This window comes from Rhinolophus sinicus, chromosome 3, assembly GCF_057876585.1.
Source record: "Rhinolophus sinicus isolate RSI-liver-muscle chromosome 3, RSI-T2T, whole genome shotgun sequence".
NCBI classification, from domain to species: Eukaryota; Metazoa; Chordata; class Mammalia; order Chiroptera; family Rhinolophidae; genus Rhinolophus; species Rhinolophus sinicus.
The window spans coordinates 125462254-125490000 of record NC_142503.1 but is presented as its reverse complement, the minus strand read 5'-3'; the positions used below and the strand labels follow the sequence as shown (position 1 = coordinate 125490000).

The following is a 27747-nucleotide window of genomic DNA, read 5'->3' as shown; positions in this document are numbered from 1 at the left end:
TGATCCATCTGTGGATTTTTCTGTTCCTAGAATGGCACTGGCAGCTAGGGGAGAAGCAGCTCCAAAATATCCATTGGTTGCAGCAGTAGCAGCAGCCAGGCTACCTAATGCAAATGTCCCCGCCGTACCACCAGCTGTGCTGCCACTGGCTGAGGCTTCACTGGCATAGGTGGCCAACAAATTGGCTGCTGCTGCTGCTGGGTTGGCACTGGCAGCTGCTGCAGCCAAAGCCCCTGTTGCTGCTGCTTGACTGAGACCTAAACCTAATGTGTTGAGATTATATCCATAGCTGGCTAATGTATTAAGTGCAGAGGTGATGGCCACCAGGTCGTTGCCTGTGAAGCCAGATAAAACTGCTGGAAAGGCTGCAACGCCAGCAAGGTTAGCATGTCCTAATAGCCCTGCGGCTGCTGCAGCAGTTGGTAACACTTCAGCAGTGTTTGCATAAGGAGATCCGGTTGGATTGGAATTTGCCACTGGACCTGTAACATTGGCATAACTGATATTGAGACAGCTGCCACTCTGTGGATCCTCTTGTATCTTCTGGATGATAAGTTCAACAGCTTTTCGGTTTTGTTCAGGTTCTCCACTCACAGTGACAACCCTCTCTTGCAAGTTGATCCCATCAGGTTTCTGGGAAAGCTGCACCCAAGCCCCTGACTGCTCCATTATAGCCTTCACAGTAGCACCTCCCTTCCCTATTATCAGACCTGCTGTGCTGTTGGGAACTATAATCTTTACCTGTAATTAAAAAAAATACGTATAAATAATACTTCTGTTTTGTGCACATACATTATATTACTTTGCTATCCTAGAAAAAGTAAAATAATAAATTGAAAATTAGTTAAAACATAATTTATGAAAGACAGAAATAGCACAATTTCTAAAATGACTTCGATCACATTTTAATACAAATATCTTGTAAAATTAGATTTTCACAGGAAAAAAGCAATTTTCAGTTTTAAATTTTTAAACAAAATTTGTCCTTGACTCTTTGGGCATTTTGTAGAAGTTATAAGAAATTAGTATGTTTAAAAAAAGGGAACAATAAACATACATTAATGGCGACATTCTTCTAAAGCTCCAAAATCAAAATGCTGTTGATGAATCTTCACCTATTGTAGCTTTAAGAATATACTTGCTTTATTACAAACAAAACCAAGGAGTACAGGATTATAAAGCAAAGTGAGTAAAGAAAAAAGATGAAAGTTCTACCTTGAGTCCCTTCGAAACATTAATTTCATGTTCCTTATCACCTAGTAATTTTTGTGTTATTCAATATCTTTCTTGTTTCATGCCGCATTTTCAGACATGGAGATCAATAAAATAATTAGTAGTATTTTAGTTTTTCAACTAAACTGATCCACAACATATAATCTTATAAAAATAACAAACATTTCTAAATAATTTATAATATAAAAATGTTCAATTGCTTTAAGGCTATTTGAGAATATTACCTAGCTCTTCTGTCTAAATTTGTAAAATGACTATTTTGACTAGGTAGATAAATCTCTTGTTGGCAGTCATAGCTACATTTTTAAAAATAGGGCTTACAACCAGATCATCAAAGGTTACTGAAAAATTACTGTAGTCACACGAATACTTGTAACAATCCAACGTACCCGTATGAAGTACAGGCATTTTAGCCAATTTGTATTGAAACATCCAGCTACAAACCCAGCATATTTTGATTTATTGAATCACAATCAAGTCTATTATAAGATAAAGTATAAAATGAGTATAGTATCTTCCACAGCCCCTAAAATTAACATATAGATAGCAACACTGAAAATTATATTTTGGTAGCACAAAGATACATATAGTACAATTTTATGACTCACTAGGTAGATGAAAAACTGTGGGTGCTGTCACTGATAAAGCAGGAAGCAACCGCTTTCCTTGTTCCAGACATTAAAATGGGCAGTCTGAAACAACTTGTTCATTTTGGGCAGAAATTTAGTTGAGATATTCTATGAGATATTTAATTAGCTAATTTTTCGCAACTATTACCGTGCTATTTCTAAAACACCAAACTTGGTAAAGAATATTTTAAAGAAATAGAGTCACACATTTTTTGGCAAAACGCTCTTGAAGGTAGCAAATGGTGAAAGTATAAATTCAAATTCTAAACTGGGTCACCTCATAAATATATTTGCATATATTATGCACACACATACACACACACTTTTCTTTTCAAACGTATAATTTATAGTCACAGTAGAATTTTGTTTCATTTTGATTTGTGTATATAACCATTTTATTTTATTGAAAAAATCTACATCTTCTAGAAACATTTAGGAATGTCAAATATATCCCTCGTATTCCCACTGATTAAATGCACTCAGTTTCAAGAAGCAGACTGAGAAAATTTTAACGTGTTAATTTTGTTCACAGACATTTTTGTAAAAAATTATTTGTCTGAAATGCTGAAGTATGTTAAAGTGTCATAATTAGAAAGTTAAACCATGATTGCATCTTACACCAATTACAAAGATGAGTTAGATTCATCCTTACATTCTATCCTGTGAATATTGGATAAATATTAAGAAATTTTACCTTTAAGGATTTAAATATGAAATATTTAGAAATATTGAGAAAATTTACCTTTATGGATTTAAATATCTGAATGTTAAATATATTTTATAAATATTTCATTTCAAAATGAGAACAATTTTGCAATAAAATATTGTTGAAAACATTTATATACTTTAAAACTATAGTGTTTTAAAAAAAATTAGGAAGAAAAATATATTAACTAAAAGTTTCAAAAGAGCTATTCTTAAATTATTTTACATTAAAAACACAATATCATTGTTGCTTTGCTCAATATAATAATTATCTTTGTGATTATAACCCAGGAAGAGCACATGAAAGGTTATGAAAGCTATCCTATAGACTGTCAGTAAAAGTAATTAAATATGTAATTTTATAATATCCACTCTAAAATCACCTTAAGCTTCTATGAGATGTGTGATGATGCTATTAATTTCTAATATACTGCATACCAAGCTCATACTGTATTTACTACCTCTACAGCTTTCTTTTTAAACTCTAGGACTAGTTCTGTCCTTCCAAAAGAGCTTGCAAATGTGTGGCTAGTATCTACATAACTGCATGTTACCTTTCTTTTTTTATTTCTCCCTTTAATAATTTTTCTTTTCAATATTCAAAAATTCTGAAAGAATGCATAGTTCAAAAATGGTGTGTGGACTTTCCATAAAACTAAACATATTAAAAAAAGTCTGTATCTTTGCAAATTAAAGAATTACACCATGTCATCTATATCAACGATATCTTTACGTAATAAGTACTATTCCCAGGATATTAGTTATAACTATTTGATGTAATCTTATATAAAATATTGTCAGCCATAATTACTGTTTTATGAAATACTGATGTGGCCCTCAAATTTTGTTGGTATGATTAGCATTTGTCCACATATAACTAAAGGTGTGTTATGATTTAAGAGAAGACATTAATGATTGCATATATTTATAATATGTAGCATTTCCTAACTTTAGATAGTAATAATTCTGCATAAGATTATTTATCTTAGAAATCAGAAATATAAGGAAATGCAAAGTTATTAAATTCCAAATTTAATAGATATAAATATTTAATAGCGTTGCCAAGGAATATGTCACCTGATTTATACTTTTGACACAAGGACATTATAAACCTCTTAGATTTACACTCTCTTTTTTTCCTTGAAGAATGAAAAAATATATCCATATCTATTTGCACATTTCATATTAATCTAATATGGACACAGAAAACTGACTCTCTGAAAAGAAGTTGAGACAAAAAGAAAAATTAATTCCTTTGTGTAATGTATCAGAGAGAGTGGTGTTTTATTTTCATATTATATGAAATAAATATAATTATTTATAGAGTCAAGAACTCCAGTGTGGAAGCTTGGAGATGGTAGGCAACTGACACTGGGAAGGGGGTTGGGGGGGGGGTTGCTTAGAAAAAAAAAGGAGCATGAAGACTTATATGAGATAGCCTATTTGCTTACTTCTTAGATATAGGAACACAGCATGTTCGTAAGGAAAAGTCTGTGTATTTGTAGTGTTTGCATCCCCATTGAAATGATAAACAGCAAATTTTAATCATATGTATGGCTTCATTTTCACTGATGCAGTCTGTTAACATACTGACACACACACACGTGTGTGTGTGTGTGTGTGTATTTCTAAAGAATTGGGAGGAAAAATAACTGGATTTTAAATAGCATACAAATTATGTTGTGTAAGATGTATCAACTAAATCAGGTATGTTTTGACAGTTACAAATCAGTTTTCCCTTCAGAGCTATGAGCTATATAGTTGTTACCATCCATCCAATCCTATAGGGAATGCTTACTGAGCGGCCCAGGCCCAGTGTCGGGAGCTGGAGATAAACAACATATGACACTGTTCCTGCCTTTAAGGAATTTCTACCTTAGCTGTAGAAAACAGACATGTAAATGTGTAAGTGCAGGAAAGTCTTAAAAGTGTTGGTACAGAAGTATACAAAGGATACAAAGAAGACACCAGCCTAACTGGAAGGAGAAGGGGTACGAAAATCTTTGAGAGATGATGATCACATTTATCTAAATGTCTTTGACATTTTTCTACTATCAGTAACCTATTCTTTACTATCAGACATTCCCAGAAGCTTCATCTGTCATCTCTGTGTTGGAAAGTTCCTGTTCAAACTGAAACTCATTTTAGCAATGATAATATGCAATCACAAAAGAAGAACCTCTATGGCAATCCTACAAAAAGTATTAAAAATAACTAATAGGTAGGTTTCTGATTAAAAATAAACATTAAGACAAACAAGTTAACTCCTCTGCCAAGTAAGAACTCCACTCAGTATGGTTTTACAAAGGTATGACAGTCTCTGTAGGCATCAAACGTTTTTGTGATCATGGCAGAAAAGTTACTGAATTATTTCAGAAAGCCATACCTTAAAAATAAATGTGAAACAAGTACCATGATGATTTAAAATATCTCAATAGTATGGCCTATTTTATTAGGGCTACCATAATGTATACTTATACTACTACGTATGTATGGCCTAACATTTATAAAGCAATTCCTATTAATAGTAGATAACTGTTATTTCATTCATTCATTCATTCAGCCAGTTACCAATTTGGGATTGAGTACATGACACAGGATGGTCCAATAAGAGTTTGCCTGAGAATCTGGTGAAACTGTTGGAACAGAGATACCTGTGTTTCTAATCTAGAACATAAGCCTTACTAGTGACGATCTTGTCATCACCATATGGAAAGAGGAAGAATGTGACTGAAAATAAAATTACCCTAGATTAAAGAGAGACTCCAGAAGTGGAGAGAGAGATTTCTGACAGCATTTTGGCACCTGAATTTCACCATGTCTAAAGCCAGCACAGAATCAATATAATCCCCCACCCCTTTTTTTATGTTTAAGCGACTTTGAGTTGAATTTCTATAATTTATAACTGACCAAATAGTATCTTTGAAAATATTTGTTCTTGTTATTGTATGTATTAACTGCCTGTCCAAAAGAAATACTAACGTTTTATTGTATCTCTTGATACTCTAAAAGTCAAGGTGTCATAGCTCTGGTAAAGAGACGCAAATGGATTACTTAATTTACCTTTTACCAAGAGATATCCCACATGATCTAACAGGATACATCTCTTTCATTTCCCTAATGTATTACACCTTAGGCTACTGAGGCACCAGTTAGTAGTATCCAATGGAGATGCTTGTGTCATTTTGGGGGATCTATATTGACTGTTGACCAAAATAAATTGAAAAAACTGTATCTTTTCTTTCGATTATAGATTTTATACACATAAATAACTACCTTTCTGCAAAGTACTGATTTGACAACATATGTATAGAGAGTTACATGAATACATGTATGAAGAAACAATAAAAAAATAAGTAGCTCTTCTAACTCACTACTAGTCTGTTTAATCTCCTCACTTCTTATAACCAAATCAAAGGCAGTCCAGTTTTCATAAGCAGGTATATCTACTGTAAAATACCATGCTGTCTTTTCTCATATATCCTTACCCCCCGCCCACTGCCAACTCTTGGTTTTAAACCTGGGAGCCATGTGTGCCTTCTCTTGCTCCCTAGCTCTCTACATCCTGTAATGCAGTGTTGATCTTTTCCCTCCCTGAAATGCTTCCTGTCCAGCCCTACTGCTTTATCCTGTCTAAAGTAATGTGTGGTATGATAAAAAGAATCCAGAGTTGACAGTTAGGAGACATGAGCTTTCACCCTGGCTCTGCTGTGTGACCTTTGTCAAATCACTTCAGTTTCATCAGCTATAAGATCAGACGGCTTGGTAAGACTAGATGAAGAGTTTTCCTTTTAGCATTATGAAAAAGTCTACTCAGCAGCCTTTAGTGACACTCCCCTTCAACTACCCACTCAATGACCCCGACTCCCTACGTAGGTATTCCAAATTCTCCTTACTCTGCCCCCAACTTGTCTTCCCAGCTACATCTTCTAGGACTAGTAGTATCTCATGCTGAATCCAAACTTTACTCGCTAGTTCTAGAATATAGTCTACATTAGTTTTCTGTCTTTGCTGTTACTTATTCATTTGTTCCAACTGACTGAAATGTTACCTATATACCCACATTGCTCTTCACCTTAAAACTCATAGTTTTGACTTCTGATATCTTATATGTCTTACAAGAGCAGTTTAAATACAATATACTTTGTAAACTCAACACTGGTTCCCTAAAACTAGAAGTGGCAAAGTACTTTTCTATATTTCTTATTATGTTACTTATCCTATGTTGGCTTATATTAGAGTGCAACAGATATTTATCTCTTTAAAAATTTTATCTTTCTGAAGGGAAGTATCTTATTTAATTTTGCATTTCCTATTTCTCCTTGAAGTTCTCAATTGGATAACAGTTTAAAAAATGAAGCCTCTTTGGAGAAATGTCTCTTCAGGTCCTCTGCCCATTTTTTAATTGGGTTGTTGGTTTTTCTGTTGTTGAGTTGTATGAGCTCGCTATATATTTTGGATAGTAGCCCCTTATCGGAGGCGTTGTTTGCATAAATCTCCTCCCATTCAGTTGACTGCCTCTTTATTTTGTCGATGGTTTCTTTTGCTGTGCAGAATCTTTTCAGTTTGATACAGTCCCATTTATTTATTTTAGCTTTTACTTCCCTTGCCGTTGAGGTCAAATTCATAAAATCGTCTTTGAACACAAGGTCCATAAGTTTAGTACCCTGTTTCCCCGAAAATAAGACCTAGCTGAACCATCAGCTCTAATGCGTCTTTTGGAACAAAAATTAATATAAGATCCTGTCTTATATTATATAAGACCCGGTTTTACTATAGCAAAATAAGACCAGGTCTTATATTAATTTTTGCTCCAAAAAGCGCATTAGAGCTGATGGTCCGCCTAAGTCTTAGTTTCAGGGAAACATGGTACCTTTGTTTTCTTCTATGCGATTTATTGTTTCAGGTCTTATGTTTAGGTCTTTGATGCATCTTGAGTTAATTTTGGTACATGGTGACAGTCTCTCTCCCGGGTATATACCCCAAAATCTGAAAACATCCATAAAAATATATGTGCTCCGATGTTCACTGCAGCTTTATTTACGGTGGCCAAGACATGGAAACAACCAAAGTGTCCTTTCATAGATGATTGGAAACAGAAGATATGGTAATATATACACAATGGAATATTACTCTGCCTCAAGAAAAGATGAAATAGTGCCATTTGCAACAAAATGGATCTTGAGATTATTGTGCTAAGTGAAATAAGTCAGACAGAAAAGTCAAGGACCATATGATTTCACTGATATGTAGGATATAAAACTGAAAGCAACAAAGGAACAAGACAACCAACAAGGAAACACAAACTCAAAGACAATAGTTTATGTTACCAGAGGGTAAGGGGGGAGAGAGATGGTAGATGAGGGTAAATGGGCTCAAATATATGGTGACGGAGGGAGAACTGACTCTGGATGGTGAACACAATGTGATATATAGATAATGTATTACAGAATTGTACATTTGAAACCTATGTAATTTTACTAACTATTGTCACCCCCAATAAATTTTAATAAAAAAAGAAGCTAAAAATAAAATATAGATTTGTATAATAACTAAATAATAAACTGTATGAAGATTCCATCATAGCCATGCAGGTGTGTGTGTGTGTGTGTGTGTGTGTGTGTGTGTGTGTGTATGTGTGTAAAAAATATGACTTTGGGTTCATAAAATAAAACAAAAAAATTCCGTCATCTCTAAAATATAAAATTCAATAATTATATTGCAACCATACTGACATATACAAAAAGATAAACATATAGATGTTGTAATGTTATAAAATTGCTGAAATCAGTAACACAGATTTATAATTATTTAAAAATACAGTAACATTATAATGATAATTACATAAGCACGACATGCCTTTTACTTAAAGTTTCATTTTTGTATTATGTTTTTCCTATGTCATTTTGTAGTTTCTTACTCATTAAGCTTGTGGCTGCTTCTTTAGCCATACAAAATGTGGTCAGGTTGGTCCTAAAAGTCTAGAGTACAAATATATAAATGTTTACTTGATTAAGTAATGAAATGGACCAATTAATAAGATGGCTCAACTGACAGTGTCTACTGAATCATAATCATAATTCATAACTGGTGTAATTACCCCCCACCCCTTGCTTTGCTTCAAGCAATTGCATTTTTACCTCAAAATAATTGACTTTAAAAGTTTTGTGGACATTGTACTTCATTTTATATATATATTCTTCCAAAGGGCCACATTTATTTTTCCCTCTGGCTGGAAGATATGACAGAGAATGACAGACAGCATACCTCTTTTTTGTGTCTCTTTGAAAGAAGACAGAAAATGAACAATAATCCTCGTGAAATTTCTAAAGGCAAAGAAAGTTTAACTTAACTATTTTTTTTTAATTTAATACAGTTTTTCACTTTTCCCCTTGAAGTATTAAAGTTTTTTTTTTTTTTTTGATGACTACTGCATATTTTAAAGATATATCACATTACATTCCAGAGGGATTAAATTAGGATAACTAAAATAGGAAAAATCTATTCTTTATAGATAAGAAGAGAAGCAAGCCCTTCAAAACATTCCTGTTATGTTGAGATAATAAGTACTCTAGATATAATTATATCAAAAAAGAAAACTACTAGAAGTCAAATAATTATGACAAAACCATGAGGGTTATAAATGATAAACTATTATAGGGCAGTCTATTATTTACTGATGAAAATAATTTGGGCTTTTATCTTGTAAATGCTCACTAAACCAGATTTTACTAAATTGAGGTTAAATTTCTGGAAGCCTATTTGTCATCATCCAAGCATCAAATTATCAAAAAGTTCTTATTATTATTTTAAACCCTCTCTTTTTAGCTCTTTCAGTGCTGTATGTTCAGTGTTCTTAATTGTGATTAGTGGAAAACTGTATTTGAAATACGTGGGGTTTTTACATGAAAATTAATGTTTTTAATTTTATAAAGGTCATAAAAATCAATGTAAATAGTGAAAAATAGCTACGAACATAAAAGAGATGTGTTCATTGAAGTGGATGATGAGAAAGGTATGAAATATAAGGATAGAGGGAATCAGGAATTGTATTTTGGATATCTCAAGTTTGAAATGCATATCAGACATCCAAGTGAAGATGTCAAACAAGTGATTGGGTGTGGATTTGAAGATGAGAGGAAATCTGAGAGGTAACATAGAGATAGTATTTAAAACCATAGGAATGGATAAGGTAATCTAGGGGAAGGTAAAAGTGACAAACAATTTGATAAACAGTGAACAGTAAAGAACTTTGTAGGACAAAATAATGTTTAACTTCTAAAATAATGAAAGATATTCAAAGTAGAGTAGCAAACTTAAGGAAAAAAAAGCAAACCAAATGTAGATAAGGGAATGGCTTAACTATCAATCTCTTTCTTCTAAAAAATATATTGCTTTTTGAAAAATCACATTGTAGCATACATTAATTTATGAAAAGAACATAATCTTTCCCTTTCCTGAAATCCTTCTGGAAAATAATCCTAAACATGGAAATGTTATATACACTCCATGAAAACTAATATTATTATTAAATTATAAATTATAAATTATAAAATTTATGGAACGTGGAAAATAACAATGTCAAATTTATATATATATATAGGTATATGTATGTGAACACACACACACCACACACACGGTGCCAGAAAACCATATACACATTTTAAGGAAAAAAAACTATTAAACTGTAGTAATATATATCAATAACAAAAGATGAATACAAGTCATGTTTGACTTCTGCAATATTAAAAGAGGTTCTCAAAGTGGTTACCATCAGCGTCCAGACACTGCTGATTATGGCAAACTAATACTTGAGCAACGCTGACCAAAGTGTCCACTTGTATACATTTTTTTGGCACTCCCAGTGTGTGTGTGTGTGTGTGTGTGAGTATATATATATATATATATATATATATATATATATATATATATATATATATATATGTAGAGATTGGATTAAACAGTGTAAAATTATATGCAGGTAAAACTGAAGTAAGAAGAATAATAAGAGACTGGATTTCAGATGAGCATTTTTTCCTTTTCATATAAACTGTCTTATTTTAGTTTTTTAAAAGCCACGTAACACAAGGAAAAACTATCCCAAAGTTATGCTGCTGAATAAATAAATCCTGCAAAAGCAGAGTAAACAATTCATTTAAAATAAAGTTAGTACATTTCTGGCATTCAGCACACAATTATTTATTAAGTGCCTATGGTGTGCCAGGTACTGCAGATGTTGGGAATACAGAGGTAAATAAAAATGTAAGTTCTTACTCTCATGAAATTTATAGTAAGGTGGTATAATAAAAACTACTAAATATTTAAAGATTATAAAGTATAAAGTAATAAAGATTAGTTGATAAGTGACAGAAAAGTAGATTTAGAAAACACTTTTAAATTTTAAATTAAGAAAATTTAAAATCATAGTTTTAAATAAGAACCATGTAATTAAGGTAAATGGCTATTTAGGAAAACAACAAAGTTAACCTAGGAATAGAAAGCTTTTGGAAATTCTGAATTTGTTGATAGATTTATTTAGTCCTCTATGCTGTATGTAAACCAAACTAATGAGATATTATTGGAAGTAAATATCTCAACTAAGAAAATCCACCTCTATTTAAACTTATGTATACAGTTAGGTAATTAATTATGAAAAATTTCACAATTTAGGTTTATATTTTGTTTTTATAAATCTTTGATTCAGTCATTTTTATCATTAAAGTTAAATATTATTATTGATTAGTTGAAAAGCTTGATATGTGCAATATTTTGACAGGATTTATAATATTGAAATCAAATTTTAGTTGTTTGTAGGTATTTTATATTTACTAATCGTCTAATTCAACCAACAAGAAAAACTAACAAGAAACAACTATTTATTCCATAGTGAGCAGGTATCAAACTCCCTAATCTGGCACAACTAATCTATCTGAGTGAATATGCAAAGCCATTCTTTTTTCTAATAATTTAATAAAAAACTAAAAATGTTGAAATGAACTTGATAACTACCCAATTTTCCTATTTTAAGTATTCTCCATTTCATGAGGCTTTATTTGGCTCCGTTTTATATGGCTTTATATGGCAAGATAAGGAAAGCTCTATTGAATTGTACATACACACAGAGGAAGAAGACTGGTACATGTCTGGAATAAACAGGCATTAAGTGCTTTGGTTACATGAAGGCACGTATAGTGTTCTGTCTTGAGAACTTGCTGCGTGCAACAACTACCACAGCTATGACTGCAGGGAGAACACTGATGAAACAAACAAACCACCTTTACTTACTAGGTAGTCCAGAAAGACAAAGAATACTGCAAATCTGCCAACTGAACAGCTAATACTGGACTGGACAAAGCATTCTATGCATTTTACCAATGCCTGAGCCGTATCTGGGATATAAAATAAGGAACATTACAGAGTGACTATTTCATTAACTTTTCCCCTGAAGTGTGCCACTTTCTTCAATCTGAAAACTTGAAAAGCTAGGCCTTTCCATAAACAAATATATCTTCATATGAAATCATACCTTTAAAAGTGACTTTTGAAGGTCATATATCCTGGTATTTACCAAATGATGTATTGTAACTCTAAACTGAAAATATTAATGGTATGCTGCTTTCAGCAGCAATTCTTAACTTGCCCTCAGGGAGGTCCTCTGATTCCCATCACTGGGTGTGAAGGTCATACCATCTACATACACAGCAAAGCACACTAACAAACTTAGAAGTTTGTACTGGAATGGATATGGTTAGAAAGCATTCATTTAACCCCTTTCCATAATTTATGGCAAGACTATTGCTAAAGAAACTTAAAAAAAAAAATACCAATGAAATCTGCACATAAATATCTCCAAGGTAAGGGAATCTCTAACTGTATTTGGTAATAGTCAAAAGACTAGTAATGCTATCTGAAAAGATAATCATCCTTCATATAATACCCCTTCATAGAATTAAACTGTATTACTTAGTACACCTTTGCTGTTTTCAATGATAAAACTAACACCTACCCTTCAACTTTTGTACAAACCAAGTATTTATTCTTTAGTTTTTCAAATAACACTCCAAATATGTTATTTCATGAAATAAAGCCTTGAGTTAAATTTTGTGAAGGTTTATATAGTACACAATTGTCATCATTTTTAATAAACTAATGTGCATGTTTCATACAGTAAAAAGTGTTTCCCAACACATCTCAAGAGGCTTCAGGAAACATTTTTCTAAGTCTTCAAATACAGATGACTAATCTCATCCTAGACCTATTAAATAAGAATCTCCATAGGTAATTCTGATATGAAGCTAGAGAACCTTTGATCTATTAAGAAAAATTAAGAAAAAATGTTACAAATATTACACAACCATTTAATTTGGCATAATTTTAAAATATGAAACAACTGCCATTTCCTTTGCCAGTTAGTAAGTACCTCGTCTAGGCCTGAAGCCTCTCTCTTTTGACCCTTCTTGCAACTCCTTAATAAAGTGTCCCACGACTAGGAAATCAAGGAGTCAAGCTGCTTCAATAGATATATAATGTCAAAGACAGTCCAATCTTTCCCAATCTTTTGGGAAATTCCCATTTTATATTCCTTAAAATACTGCATATACCACAACTGAAGTCATTATTTTTTCTATCCTGTTTCACGGTCTCTTAGTTAAACACACACACACACACACACACACACACACACACACACACAAACGATGTAGATATAAAAAAAAAGTAAAGTTCATATTCCTTTCCATCACCCTGATGATATATGAACACAAGATGTCTTTTGACTATTAAAAATAGGGCCATATGCAAGCAACTTATTTTCCCTTAGTTAATATATTATAAACACTATTCTAGGCTAATTTATGAGACTCTTACTCCTTATTTTTAATAGCTTCACCACATCATATTCTGCCATGCTCCTGTTTGAGGACAGGTTGCTTTTTTCAACTTTTGCCCCTTCAAATAATAGTGCAATATACATCCTTGTCTCATATTTTTATGTATTAGTGCATTAAGTGTTACTGGATAGATTCTCAAAAGCTGTAGTGTTATAGTATTTCTTACATCAACATTGTGTTAGAATGATGATTGTCTAAATCTTTGCCAGGACTTTTAATTTGTAAACACATACACAGATTGGTTTTTGCATTCATGAGATATGTGTGCTATATACACACATAAAATATTGTCTATTTGGTAACAAAAGAGTATAATCTCATGATATTGATTCATATATTTATTTTCTCCTTTTTTTATATCATTCTAGGAGCTCTACGTAGAGTTCCTAATTCATTGTCCTATCTGTTCATATTTTTTCCAAGGATACTGTCATCGTCTGCTTATTAACGGTGCATTCTGCTATACCAAAAAAATATAAAATATTTATATACTCAAATTTTTTAACCAATTCCTTTCTGTTTTGGATTTCCTTCTTTAAAGAAAGTCATCCTCAACTTGATTTCACACACTATAACTTCATCAAATAGTCTTACAATTCAAGCTTGGATGCATTGAGATTTATTTTCAAATATTGTATAAGGTGAAGGTATAAATTTATTTTCTTTCAGGTAGATAAATATAATAGAACCATTTATTAAATAAAACAACCTTTTCTAAAATGAATTAAAATGACACTTAAATATTACTCTGCACAAGACAGTGTTCTAAATGCTTCTTATGTATTGATTCACTTAAGAAACATGACAACCCTATGAGGTAGGCACTGTTAATTCACACTTCACAATGAGAAAACGCACATGGTCAAGTTAAGGATGTTTGTTCAAATCAGAAAATTAGTAAGTGGCAAAGATTTGATTTAAAGACTAGAATTATGGCTTGAGATCACAGTTGTCTTAACCCCTAAATTACATTACCTTTCTTAACGTATAATAAAATACAGTAAGTTCCCATACATACGTGGATATATTTCTGAAATCTGTTATGTTTCACAATTATATCTGCTTGTGTTAATGTTACAATGCTTTTACTATGATAACTTTATAGTAAATTTTAATTCCAAGTGAATGAAGTATATTACCCCACACAAATTATTATTTTCTTGGTAATTCTTTTATTAATCATATCATGGTAATTCTCAGGCATTTATATTTTTAGTATGAATATTAAAATTATTTTACCTTGTTTCTCTCTCCCAAAAAACTGGGAAAAAATAAAAGTGCAATAAATTATATTTTAATTTAAAGGTCTTGATACTCCTATGATATCAAATCTTTCCTTCCAAAGTCATTGTAAGTCTATTTGTTGAGAAGGTTTTATGTCTTTATAAAAACTGTAAATTCTCTTACTATGGATTCTGGTTTTGTTTTGTTCATTTTATCCTTGGGAATTTTGGGAGATTTTGATATGTATATGATATACACTAAGTTGAGCCATAAGAAATTGAACCCAAATATCAGCAATTTTATAAGGTTTATCCTAATAGAAAGCAAAGTACGTAAAATTTAATGTATATGATAAAGTCAATAAATTCATTGACTTTAAAAAGAGCATTTGGATTTCACTATTTTTCTAGGACTTTCTTAAATACACTTCCAAAAAAAAACATTATCCTGACATCACACTCACATTTAACTCACACACATACACTGAAGAAAATGAATTTAAACATTCTGTTGGATAATTATGACAATACTTGAGACAAGAGCCTGACGAGTTTTAAAACTGTGCTTTGAGTACTACAAAGAGTAAAATAGAAGTATAACAAAGAAGGCTATGCCCCATTAACTTAATCTATGGATTTAATAAAAATTATCTTTCCAGTTTGTTTATATTTTTAGAGAACTGCTACAAAAAATTTCATTTGAAGAAGGGATTTTCAAAAGTAAAAAAAAAAAGAGTTTTAAAGAATACAAACTTTAAAGAATATAAGCCTATTCTTCCAACTAATACTACTAATCATTGAACGGATACTTATTGAGAACCTATTATGTTCTAGGCTAGTGCTTCTGAAACATCAGAGAATGAAACAAAGATCTTTGTTCCTTTCTAAGAAAGTGGGACAGATGATACATACTAAACAAGATAATAAGTGAAGTGTATAGTATTCTATGAGGTAATGGAAAAAACAGCAAGACAAAAGGAATCGGGGTACTGAGATAAGGGGAGGCCAGGTTGCAATATTAAATAGTGTGGTCAGGTAGACCTTATTTAGAAGGTGAATTGTAAACAAAGACTTGAAGGTTATGAAGATGTTAGCCAAGCAGATGTTAGAAGTAAGATAATTTCATGTAGAGAGAAAAACAAGAGCAAAATTCTGAGGTGAGAACATACCTAATGTATGCAAGGAAAAGCAAGCAGGTCAATTTGGCTGTGGCGGAGTGAATGAGAAGGTAAGTGGTAGGAAATGAAATGAAGAGGTAATGTGGCAAGGGCCAGATCTTGTAAATTAATGGACATCATTTTGGGGATATTGGCTTTTACTGAGCAAAATGGGAAACTACTGCAGGTGTAGGCAAATAAATGTTTTAAATGACATATTTTAAAAGGAACATTCAGTCTGCTCAATGGAGAAAAGACTTTGGAGTGCAAGGGTAGAAAGACAGGAAAACCTAAATGGAGGCTATTGCAATAATTCAGGCTTGGACTAGGGTAACAGTATATTAATGAGAAGTGGTTATTACACACACACACACACACGTAGAGTCAACATTATTTGTTTTAGAAACTGGATTTGAGGTGTGAAAAAAAGAAATGATGAGGATGGATCCAAGATTTTTGGTTTGAACAAGTGGATATATGGAGTTGCCTTCAACAGAGATGGGAGGGTATAGATGGAGCAGTTTTGGAGTAGTTTTTGGACTTGTTGTATTTAAGATGTCCATTACCGTGTTTCCCTGAAAATAAGACTGGGTCTTATATTAAGTTGTTGCCCAAAAGATGCACTAGGGCTTATGTTCAGGGGATGTCATCCTGAAAAATCATGCTAGAGCTTATTTTCCAGTTAGCTCTTATTTTCAGGGAAACATGGTAGCTATGCAAGTAGAAATGCTGAGGTGGAAATTGGATATAGTCTGTAGTTTCACTGCAAGATCTATTACCTATGGTAATAGATGAGAAGGTAGACTATGTGGGTATAAATGCTGGCTGATTAAGTATATGTGTTGGTGTGAGTTTGTGAAAGTTTTTATTTTTTAGATTGCTCATTTTTCTCAGTGAAGTAGGAGTAATTAAGGTCATCAGGTGGCAGTGAGGAAGGAGCAAGAGATAATGGGGAGTTGTGCTAGGGACAATTTTTAGATGGCCCCATAATGTCTGATCCCTTGCTATATCATTTACCATCTTAAAGGATATTTTTTCTTTTTCATTATTACCTGAAAGATATTTCAGAAAAATAACCTAATGTGGTGAATACTACATTTTAGAAACTGTATTATTCTAAGAACAGGTAATGAATTTATTTCTTACTTCAACTCTATGAGGAACTATTATCTGAATTTCAAAAAAGGGAAACTGAGGCCCAATTTACTCAACAAATTAAGTGGCAGAACAAGGATGTGATCATAGGCAATTTGGCTCCAGTCTTGACTATTAACCTCCATTCTATAAGTCTTGTCATATGCTAGTCTTTCAATTTTCAGGGGCAAATTATTATAGAGCCAGGGGTGTCCAAACTGCGGCCTACAGGCCAACTGTGGCCCATGTTCCATTGTTAATTGGCCCACAGCAAATTCCAAAAATATATTTAGTTTACTTAAATAAACCAGGTGAGGCAATACGTACTTCACCTCGAGTGAGTGGCCCGGCTGTTTCTGTATTTTACCGCATATGGCCCTTGGTGAAAACCATTGAAAAAAGTTTGGCCACCCCTGTTATAGAATCATAACATTGTAGTCATAGTCTGTCAGTATGATTTGTGGAAACAAGTTATTCTGTCAGTCTGACCTGTGCAAACATCAGGGTAGGAAAGTAAAATTCATGAGGTATTGAAATACGTAGTCATTAAAAAACAAAAAACAAACAAACAAACAAAAAAACACGACTTTTAAATGTTGAAACTGAAGATAAAAACCTTTGATGTATTTTCTGTGCTTTTTGTTTTTGGGGTTTCTGAATATTAACAGTCCCTTATTTCTTTTTATCATATTAGTTTGTAACATAGACAAATTTTGGAAATAGAACTCAATCATAACTCATTTAGCTATTACAGACGACTATAACAAATCATTGTCTGGATGTATTTTATATTGGTTTATATAAATTCACATGAAAAAAGCTTATAGTTACTTTTAACAGCAGAGGGTGTCATATTAGCTAGAACACATAAATAATAATTTTTAATCTAAAATGGAATGTTCTGGGTTTGTACCATTTCTTCCAGTTATAAAATTAGAGACATATCTACTAAATTGTTGGGTAAGAATAAAGCAAACTTAACCCAGTAATAAAAGTTATTTTCTTAGAGGTTTAAAGTCTATTTTAATTACGGAGAGGTTAAAATTATCATATTAGAACCCATTTTTCATCTTGGTTACCCTTACAGATCTAAGTCAATACAGTATAGTGAAGCTGATTTAATTAGGGCTATACACAAGAAAAACAACTGAGCTATCTAAAGTCTGAATGAACAGCAAGAACCAAATTACCTTCTAACAACATGAGTCGACTCTATTGGGAAATACTGTAGGCAATAAAATAATTACGAACTACTAATAACATCAAGATGGATGATAACTTCAATTCCTTCAATGAGTTTAAGGATTTTGTTTTATTCCTCTTTATTTTGCCTCATGTTACCCAGGAGATACTATGCTTGTTTGTACAAGAACAGAAGAAAACTGAGTATAAGTAAAATACGTTTAATAAATATAATTGAGTATAGTGGACAGAGTATAAAATCACAAATGACTTATTATATCATGTTAAAAAAGTAATAAATAGACTTGGCAGAGGTGGATGTAGTAACATATCTAGACGGTAAAAATGTTAATAAACTTCAACATACAATTACCTTTTTTTAAGAGATCATTTTATAAAAATTCATGTTCAGGTAAAATAAATGAAAGAAAATAAAATCTAACTTCACAGGCAAAATTATTGAGATGGTTTTTCTTTCTACAGCCAGGATTTTTTACTTTTTACATTGAGAATAAAACATTAGTTTTGTTTTTATTACAGTTGTACTCATTTGTCTTGTTTTGTTTGGAAAAGGAAGAATGATGACGTACAAGAGAAATATCAAAAACATAAAGTCAGTTGTTTTCCCAATAGTTTTCTATATCGTGTGAACGATAAGGTATATAAAGTGAAAATGTATATATACTTTTTAACTTCATGCATCAATAATACAAGCTTGATTTTCACTTTATATAGTACCATTTCCTTCAAAGAGAAGTGCTGGGTTTCATCACTAGAGATGTGTGCTTTTTAAACTAATTTATTGGGGTTAAAATGTGAGCACTATAAAGTTTTTTGTCCGAAGGGAATGCTACTGTGTAAAATAAAAATCAAGCTCCTATTATAGAATAAAATCTTGTTAGTTTTGCTTCCAGTTATTATTTCAAAAATTTTCCTAGGTTGCAAAAGTATTAGAATCAATAAATGGGCAAAAGAATTCTGATAGCCTTATATTAGATCATATGAAAAAGGCACAATTACTATATTTAACAAATATAGTTCAAAATTAATTTATCAGTCAACCCTATGAAATACATATTGAAAATATAAGCTTTTATTTAATATTTAAATAATCCCATAAGGCCTTGTATTAATAAAAATGTGAAAATATTAAAGAAAATAACATTTCTCACCTAAATGAAGCTCAACTCAGACAATATGAAAACATATTTAATCATTTTAATAAATATATCTTTTCAACATTGTAAAGTTACAGTATGGCTCTGAATTACATAAAATATTTAGATGATTTCCTTAAATGTGCCAAAAAATAACCACATTTTTGAAGAATGACCTACAAATATTCAGTACCAAAACAATCATCAAATCAAACTAGTAAGATATATTTCTAAATGCAGTTTGCCATTCCAGCAAAGAAAATGCTACTATTGAATTCTAAGAAAATATAATTTCCTGAGTTGTTAAACAGCATTAAAATGATCACAAATACCAATTTTCAGTTTCTTTTAGATTGCTAGAAATGCTTTTCATCCAAAATTTAAAACTGTTTACATAGTAAGGAATGTCTGAAATAAACAAATGAATATGCATTCACTTTTAAAGATATACCTTTGCTCAATGTCATATTTATACATTTATTTTTTACATATATGATATTCTTAACTCATATACCAAGAATCCTATTAAGAAACAATCAAGGAGATTATAAACACCAACTCCATAAATAACCCTCAGAGCTCCAAAAAGTCATCATAATTTTAAAGGGAAAATCCAAAATTCTAGTAGTCTACCATCTGCGTATATTTTTATCTAAAGTTAAAAAAAAAATGCATATAAATTTTCAGAAATAATTGATATTTCTTTCTCAGGTTATTTGGAATCTGATCATGGTGCACATATGTGAATGAACGAACACATCCTTAACCCACCATTATCTTTTTCTCCAGTGTGCAGGCAATCACCCGTGAAAAGTATGGTGTAGATGACAGGATGATACTGTACCTGATTAGCTCTGGAGGTGGTCATGGGATCAGATGGAGAGGACTTGGTGGTAGTTGGGGAAGATGGCAATGTCTGGGAACAAAGCAGTTCAGGAGCAAATCAACCTTTATAAGCCTTAAACTGATTATTTAAATAAAACAAAATAAAATAAAATGTAATATAACGAGAACAAAATCCTATGAACAATTTTTTCTCCTATTCATTCAAATTTAATGGAATTTAAGATCAATTAAACAACTAATGCATGTAAATACGCATGCATAAGCATGTAAAAATAAATTCATGACTTGAAATCATGATGGTGACTGATAAAAATTCACATGAGTATTAAAGGTATCCTGACCATATTCATGAATAGTAGTCTCTTTTCTTTCCCTGTTTTCTTGGGGGAAAAGAGATGTCAAACAAAAATTCAAGAAATTCAATGAGTAAAACTGAAAGAGTCATTGTCCTATCAATGAATACAGTCGGGGACTGGAAGAAGTGGTGAAATGAAGTTTACTTTGGCATAAAATTATCCACCTACTTAATGTGCTGAACATCACCAACAAGTTGATTCCACATGAATTTAGGGATCCATACTTAAAAGCAATTAAATTTGCAGTTCTGAGTTCTTAAAATCACATTATCTTCTAAATATTAATTTTTAATTAATTTAGAGCCCGTCTGAAAATGTAAACATTAGCTTCATATTAATAAACAAGTAATAGCATTTTAACAAATTGTCATAATATTTTCGTCATTTATGCTAAACACTAAAAATTTAATATAGATGAAGGGTGAAATATGTTGTAGCATCATCAGCCTGTGTTGAAAATAAGCACAAAAGTATTAGGAATCGTATTTATTGTCCACTTCACTTCTAAACACATATACACACTATATATAAAATGTTTTATGAGAGCATAACATACTTGTTGAATAATTCATCAAAATATTTTAAAAACTTCTCATGTCTAAAAGAGTAAACTTAAAGTGTAAAATGTTAAGATTTTTTTCTTTAATAAAAAAGTATATTTTCCCTCGACAAATAGCAGTACTTAAATAGTACACTCAATAGATAATATTTCTTAATAGGTGAAATGGGGTAGTTTTATAGTATAGATACAATTCTACATGAACATTATGTTTTATATTAATATATACCCATCCAAATTACTCAGATATGAGCAAAAGCATAACTTTAAAGGTTCAGCAGTGTCAGGAAAAGTAGGTGAAATTACTTAATATAGTCATATTTGTGCAATTAAGATGCAAACGTTCTAATCTGTGTAGAATAAAGCAGTTAAGAGTAAAAGAAAGAATAAGAAATTCACAGTCTCCTACTTAACTCACTGTTCTCCAATAACAAAGTATCAGGCCATGTTTTAAATAGTCTACTCCTTAAGTGATTCCTAGTTCTTCATAAGTTAAAAACCTTAGATACTTTGAGGAAAACTAGACAAAGTTGAGTCATATCAAGATTTTTGTTACATTGTATTTAAAAGGGGGAAGGGAGCTACATTCAGATGTAAAACTTCATAAAAGAAGGAAAAATCTTCAAATCCTTTGTTTTATGTTTTTGTTCTTTGTAATCAATTCCTGTCGTTTCTCAAGAGACAGTTGAATTTTCAGTCATTAAAAATTGCCCTAATATTCTCTTTTCCTTGCAACACTATATTGGGACATATGCTATTGACTTCATGCTACTATACATACTATGACTTGAACAGTAAAGGTTTTATTTTCCCATCTCTGATTACAATTGTTATTGAAGAGAATTCCTGTGAGTAGTTAGCAAACATTTAAAAGTCTGCTTTGTACTAATCCTATACTAATGATGAGATTGCTGACTAAGTAGATGTGAAATAAATCTGGAGGCCATTTCTCCCAATATAGGTTAGAATCCAAGTTCATTAACCTAGGTTTATGAACCTAGCCCAAGGTTTGTGTGTTGTGGTTTTTTATTTCCATCAGGGTAAAATCAACCTGAAGTACCATAGGTTCACTATGACATCCACCTTGCCCTGGATATGAATTCTCAACAAGGTCCGAAATACTGCAGAGAACTATGTGGAGAAAGTAATAATATCAGTGTCTCCAAATTTGTAGTCACTTAGGTTAATAGTATCTTCTATCCAATACCTTTGTTTTTGTTTGGCATATACATGAAATATTGGACATGTATTATTAGTTATTGATACAACTCATATTCATCAACATTGTCCTTAATGATTTTGATGCAGTTTCTTTCCCACAGAAATAAAAACAATTTAAATCTTCTGGGACAATATTAATATGTTTTAAATCATTAAAGATTTGATTATTAAACACCATAAGAAATTAGAGTTTAATATTTTAAATAAATAAGTGAAAATTATATGCTTGGGCTTCAAGAAATAAGATTGTCAAAACATTAGATTGTCTCTGAATATATTTTCTTGGTTTAAATTCCTAAAATAATAAACATGTAATGAAATGAACACGTAATAAGTTTTCTAGCTATCTATTTTCATATAGATACTTTTTTAAAACTCAAAGTGTCCTACCTCTACAAATTAACATACCAATAGAAATTTCAGAAAGCTTGCATTTCAGTTCATTTTTAAAATACTAGCTGCAAAAACTGTTCTAGTAAATGTAAAGTAATGCCTTTAATTTAAAAGTTTCTATTGATTAATGAATCAGCTTTGATAGTTGTTCTCAACCACACAGATAAGTAGAACAGAAAAATCCTTGAGAAATATTTCAATGTACAGTATGTTTGTTTCCCTAATATTTTATAAACAAAATCTTAATTTCTATTTACTATGCAGACTTTGAGTTTAGTGGTTTCAAGTTAAAAAGCATTTAGTAAAATTTCTAATATATATCATGAAGATGCAATTAAATCTCCATATAGCAACAAAGGACATATGCCTCTAAAAAATATTTTTTTAAATTTATCAAGTGATTATGAAAGGCACATTTTTTAAGCACAATTTTACCTTTAACACAGAAAATAATATTGTTGTTTAGATGAATTGAATGGCTGTTTAAGGATTCTGCTTTAAACACTGGAGGATGAATTACTGCAGAAAAATTTGAAGTAGTTTATAATTTTAAAATAGTGGATTCTTTGGAATATAGTTTTTAAAAATTCAATAGTTAACAATAGGCATTGGTTAAATGTAGATATAACTAGGCTTTTGAGAATAAGAATTAAAAAGTAACTACAAATCAAAAGATGCATTCTTGTTAACAAATGCCAGTTTTGCTGGACCAGAGAATATTAATATAAATAAGCTCTATAATAAATACAATTTACCTTCAAGCAAATCTACAGTAATAGACTGTCAAGAACCTCTGATATTTATAGGTATAGTGAAAACAGCAATGAACAATACATTTCAATTGTAATTTGGAATCTATCACTAGCTGAGTAATATCACTTAAGTAATCACCTTTCCAAACCTGTTTCTAGTTCTGTTAAATAAATCTGTATACTGCTCTATAAAAAATAATGGATAAATATTTAAATATGTAATTTTTGTCTTTGGTTTTTCATCCTGACAAGTCTCTTCCAGTCCCTCCAATGTCTCAAGTATTGGGACTCACTTGGCCCTCACATAAACTTGTGTTGTGCAATATCAACAGGTCTTACACAATTTATTATTCCATAGTTTAGTTTCGTCATAATTGCTATTCTACATGTTTTTCTTCTCTTCAATAATTCAATCCCCTATATTTTATCTTTCAACTTGGTATTCTTTATTACTTGAAGGAAATCATGACTTCCCAGAATGAGATTCTTCATCTACTGCAACTGACTTCATCACAACTTTTTTCAGTTTTCTAAATCATTTTTCCCCCATCGTCTCCTTCTTTTCATTGCAGAAAAAATTGTGATCTCCTATTTGGACCTCCTAATTTTCATTGACTAGGATCTTGACACCCTATATTGTATCTTTCCACCACTCCTGAGTCATTTCTCTTCCTCAGTAATCTCATCTGCAATTTCTATGCCTTTTTAAGCTCCTTTTTATTCTTTAACATAAGCCGTTCCCTCGTGATTAGCAGGGGTTACATGAGTCTCTCTGATCTAACTTGCATTTGTCTCCTTTGTACATCCAAAACTTCAAATCAGCAGTTTCCACACTTCACACAACAACTTTTTCTCTTACCTAACCAGCCTCTTTACCTTTAGTAAATAATATCATTAGGAAATAATGGCTTTGCTCTCACCATGTGATTGAAACTAACTAACTTTTAAAATCTCCAATGATTTCCCATTTAAAAAAAGTAGTTACTTATTCTCATATTTGTCTCTGGGTATTCGATTGTCTTTAGCATCTTTCCTCACACTTTCCTTATTTTCTCACAGGAAAGATTACTCATTTCCCTTATGATTTACAAAGCACACTTACTAGGAAGCAGGTATAGCTCTACTCAGTTAATACTCAAAATACCCTTATGAAATAGATTACTATTACCATCCCATGATACAGGTAAAGAGGTTGAGGTATAGAGAAGCAGAAACAACTTGCCCAAAGGTACACAGTTGGTATGTTAAAGGGCCAGGATTTGAACCCTAGCAGTCCTACTTCAGATCCTATGCACTTACTATAATAGAATGCCTCTGACTTAATTTTTCTGATAACTGCTTCTTTAGCTCATTTGTTTGCTTTTTCTCTCTGCTACAAGAAGGTGCAAGTGAAATTATCTTGTCTGTTTAAGTCAAGAATCTATAGTTTCAGTTTTAAATTCTCGCCTATGCTTCTATGAAAGACTACTTCAAGAAAAAAACATACTATTTATAATTCAACTTTCCTGAAACAAACAAAATATTGTCTCAAATAGGTGCCTGACTAAAATTCATTTGTTTGTTTTCAGGCTTCACCATTCTTCTAGGCTCAAAACCATGCATAGTCATTTTTTTATTCTTCCTTTACCATTTTGGATATAGAACAAATCAGTCTCAAAAGCTTACAAATTTTACTTTGAAATATCTTTTAACTTTAAGCATTTGTCTCCATTTTCATCACCAAATGAGAGATTAAGTATTCATTATCTTGTTCTTAAAATATTGCCTAGTCTCTTAACTTCACCCTGATTAGAAGATATTCTACCTTAAAGAGGTTTTCTTCTTAGAGAAACTTATTCAAGACTTTGGAAAGTCCCAGAAGAGAAATCTATTGGATATTGTTTAACCAGATTACTCAAACTTGGAGGCCATATAGCCCAGTGTTAAGGTAATTACCACTTACATTTCCTTGGGTAAGTCATTCAATTCCTCTAAGCATCAGCTTCCATAAGTATAACATGGACTCTGTACCTGTTTCATAGTATATCTGTGAGAATGAATGGAACGTGATAATACATGCAAAGTGCATAGCATAATGGCTGGCACAGAAACAGATTAAGCACTATATATATATATATATATATATATATATACAAACCATGTTTCCCCGAAAATAGGACCTAGTCGGACAATCAGCTCTAATGCATCTTTTGGAGCAAAAATTAATATAAGAGCCCGTATTATATATTATATTATATTTTATATTATATAAGACCCAGTCTTATATTATAGTAAAATAAGATCGTGTCTTATATTAATTTTTGCTCCAAAAGATGTATTAGAGCTGATTGTCTGGCTAGGTCCTATTTTTGGGAAAACATGGTAAATATCTAACCATTATTACTGATCCTCATCCTTGACCATAAAAACTTCTTTTTTTGCCTGACAAAGATGACCGTCCCTTGGATTTGTGTTACATAAGCTTTAGAAAATATTATCTAGCAGACTTTCAAATCTAAAGACCTGCATAGTAGAGCAATCGGCTAATTAATGGTCATAGTTCTCATTTTCTCTTACCAATAGCTGTATCTACAAGCACCCTAAGAATCTCTATGGATTTTTAGCACAGAGGAGAACAAAATGCAGAGGTACCTCCTTTTATCCATAAACTTCCAGAGAAATTAAAAGTGCTCTTGTGGGAAATATTAGGAAGAATCTGTAGTCTATAGGAAGCCCGTCAGCCAGCTATCCCTGCCTGGCTAATATTATTTCCTCTAAACTCCAACACAATTGTTCCATTTCCAGCAAGACAGTTTCCTTACTATTTAATAATTATGGTGCCTTTTTCCTCAAATCCGCATTGTTTCACATGCCTAAAATAAGCTTTTTTCTTTCTTCTCCTCTAATTAAACAATTCTTATACAATCTTCAAGGTTCAGTTAAAGTCTTCACCTATTTTTCAAGACCACATGTTACTAGCCTACATTTCTTTCACCTATTATAGTACATTGTTTGTATTATAGTTTTGGTATATAAGTACAATTTTATAAATTATTTTAAGCATTTATGATCTCTCATAAACTAGTTTTAGAGAACAAGTTTTACAATTTAATACATTTTGCAACTCACTAATAAATTCATGGTTGAATGACTGAATAATGAACAAACAAATTATGCACTATTTTGCCAATTTTTCATGACGGAAGTAAAATTCTTTGCGCTAAATGAGACTTTCAACATCTTAATTTGATTTTGTTTTTATAAATACAAGAGAATTCTTTACATGCCTATAACCAATTCTTAATGTAGGTTTTCTTAATGTAGCTTTTCTTGAAAGCACACTTGAGCCAAAAAGGAAAGAAGTTGCCAAAAATCTGTATTAGACAAAGGAAGTTAACAAATGTTAACTATATTACTGATTTGTGGTTTCTACCATGTTTGGGGGTTCATTATATAGACTCATTATGTATAAACTCCCATACTTAGAGGGGAAATTGAGGGACTTACAACAAGAGGAAAAGTTTCAATAACTTTTCCCCATGGGGTTACCATGGGAAAAAAAAAGGTATAAAGCTCAAAACATAAAAAGGTGGAAATGGAAATATATATATCAAATAACCTGTGCTAAGAAGTGCTCCAAGAATGAGTTCAGAGCTTGTAGGCAAACAAGGTCTACATTATTTGAAGAATATTGAATGTCTCTGCTTTTTGTGTGTCCTAAAATAAGAAACAGTATGTTCATGTAATAATTAACTTGTTTAATTTTGGTTTTTGGCTCTCGTTTTATATCTGTTTCTTAGTATATTGTTTTGTAAAATGAGCACAGTGGTACTATGTACCTCGTGGTTGTCTCCTGATGTTAAGGTTATAGAACAGAGGCTATAATATTTTGATTATTCAACAAATATTATTGTCATTTTTGAATATATAAAATATTAGTCCCTTTGTATTAGCAAATAAATATCTGTTTAAATTAAAAAAAAACACATTTGAGAATTAAGAATTGAGTATTTCACAGCAGCTAATATCTGAAATTGGGAGAAAGGCTCTCATACTAGATTTCATCATTCCACTATATGAAAGACTTGCAAGACCAGTATGCATTACTTTCCTAAGAAACTATTCTAGTTTGGGAATTGATTCAGTGAATTAAGGGTAGGTTTCATTTGGGTAAAATATGGCGGTTCATGCAATTTATTCAGCTACCAATTGTATCTAGATTGTGTAATTCAGAATATAGTATTTTATTAAAAGTCCATAATATATGGTATATAATTATAACTTTTAAAACAAGTTTTATTTATTTAGAAGTAACTCTGACTCCCTATTTTA

At 31.6% G+C, this 27747-nt stretch overlaps 1 protein-coding gene across 6 annotated transcripts in view; it reads right to left on the bottom strand.

Moving 5' to 3' along the window:
• The window catches only part of NOVA1 (NOVA alternative splicing regulator 1), a 139883-nt gene that overhangs the window by 2337 nt on the left and 109799 nt on the right, over nt 1-27747 (bottom strand). For 4 of the 6 annotated variants that reach the window (XM_074328116.2, XM_019746878.3, XM_019746880.3 and 1 more), the window contains 2 exons: nt 20154-20225; nt 1-741 (listed from right to left, as the gene is read on the bottom strand). The exon at nt 1-741 is cut by the window's left edge and continues 2337 nt beyond it. In XM_074328116.2, coding sequence (XP_074184217.1) covers nt 1-741; nt 20154-20225 — 813 coding nt within the window. The remainder of the gene's footprint in view (nt 742-20153; nt 20226-27747) is intronic. The other 2 variants (XM_074328117.2, XM_019746879.3) reach the window with 1 other exon arrangement.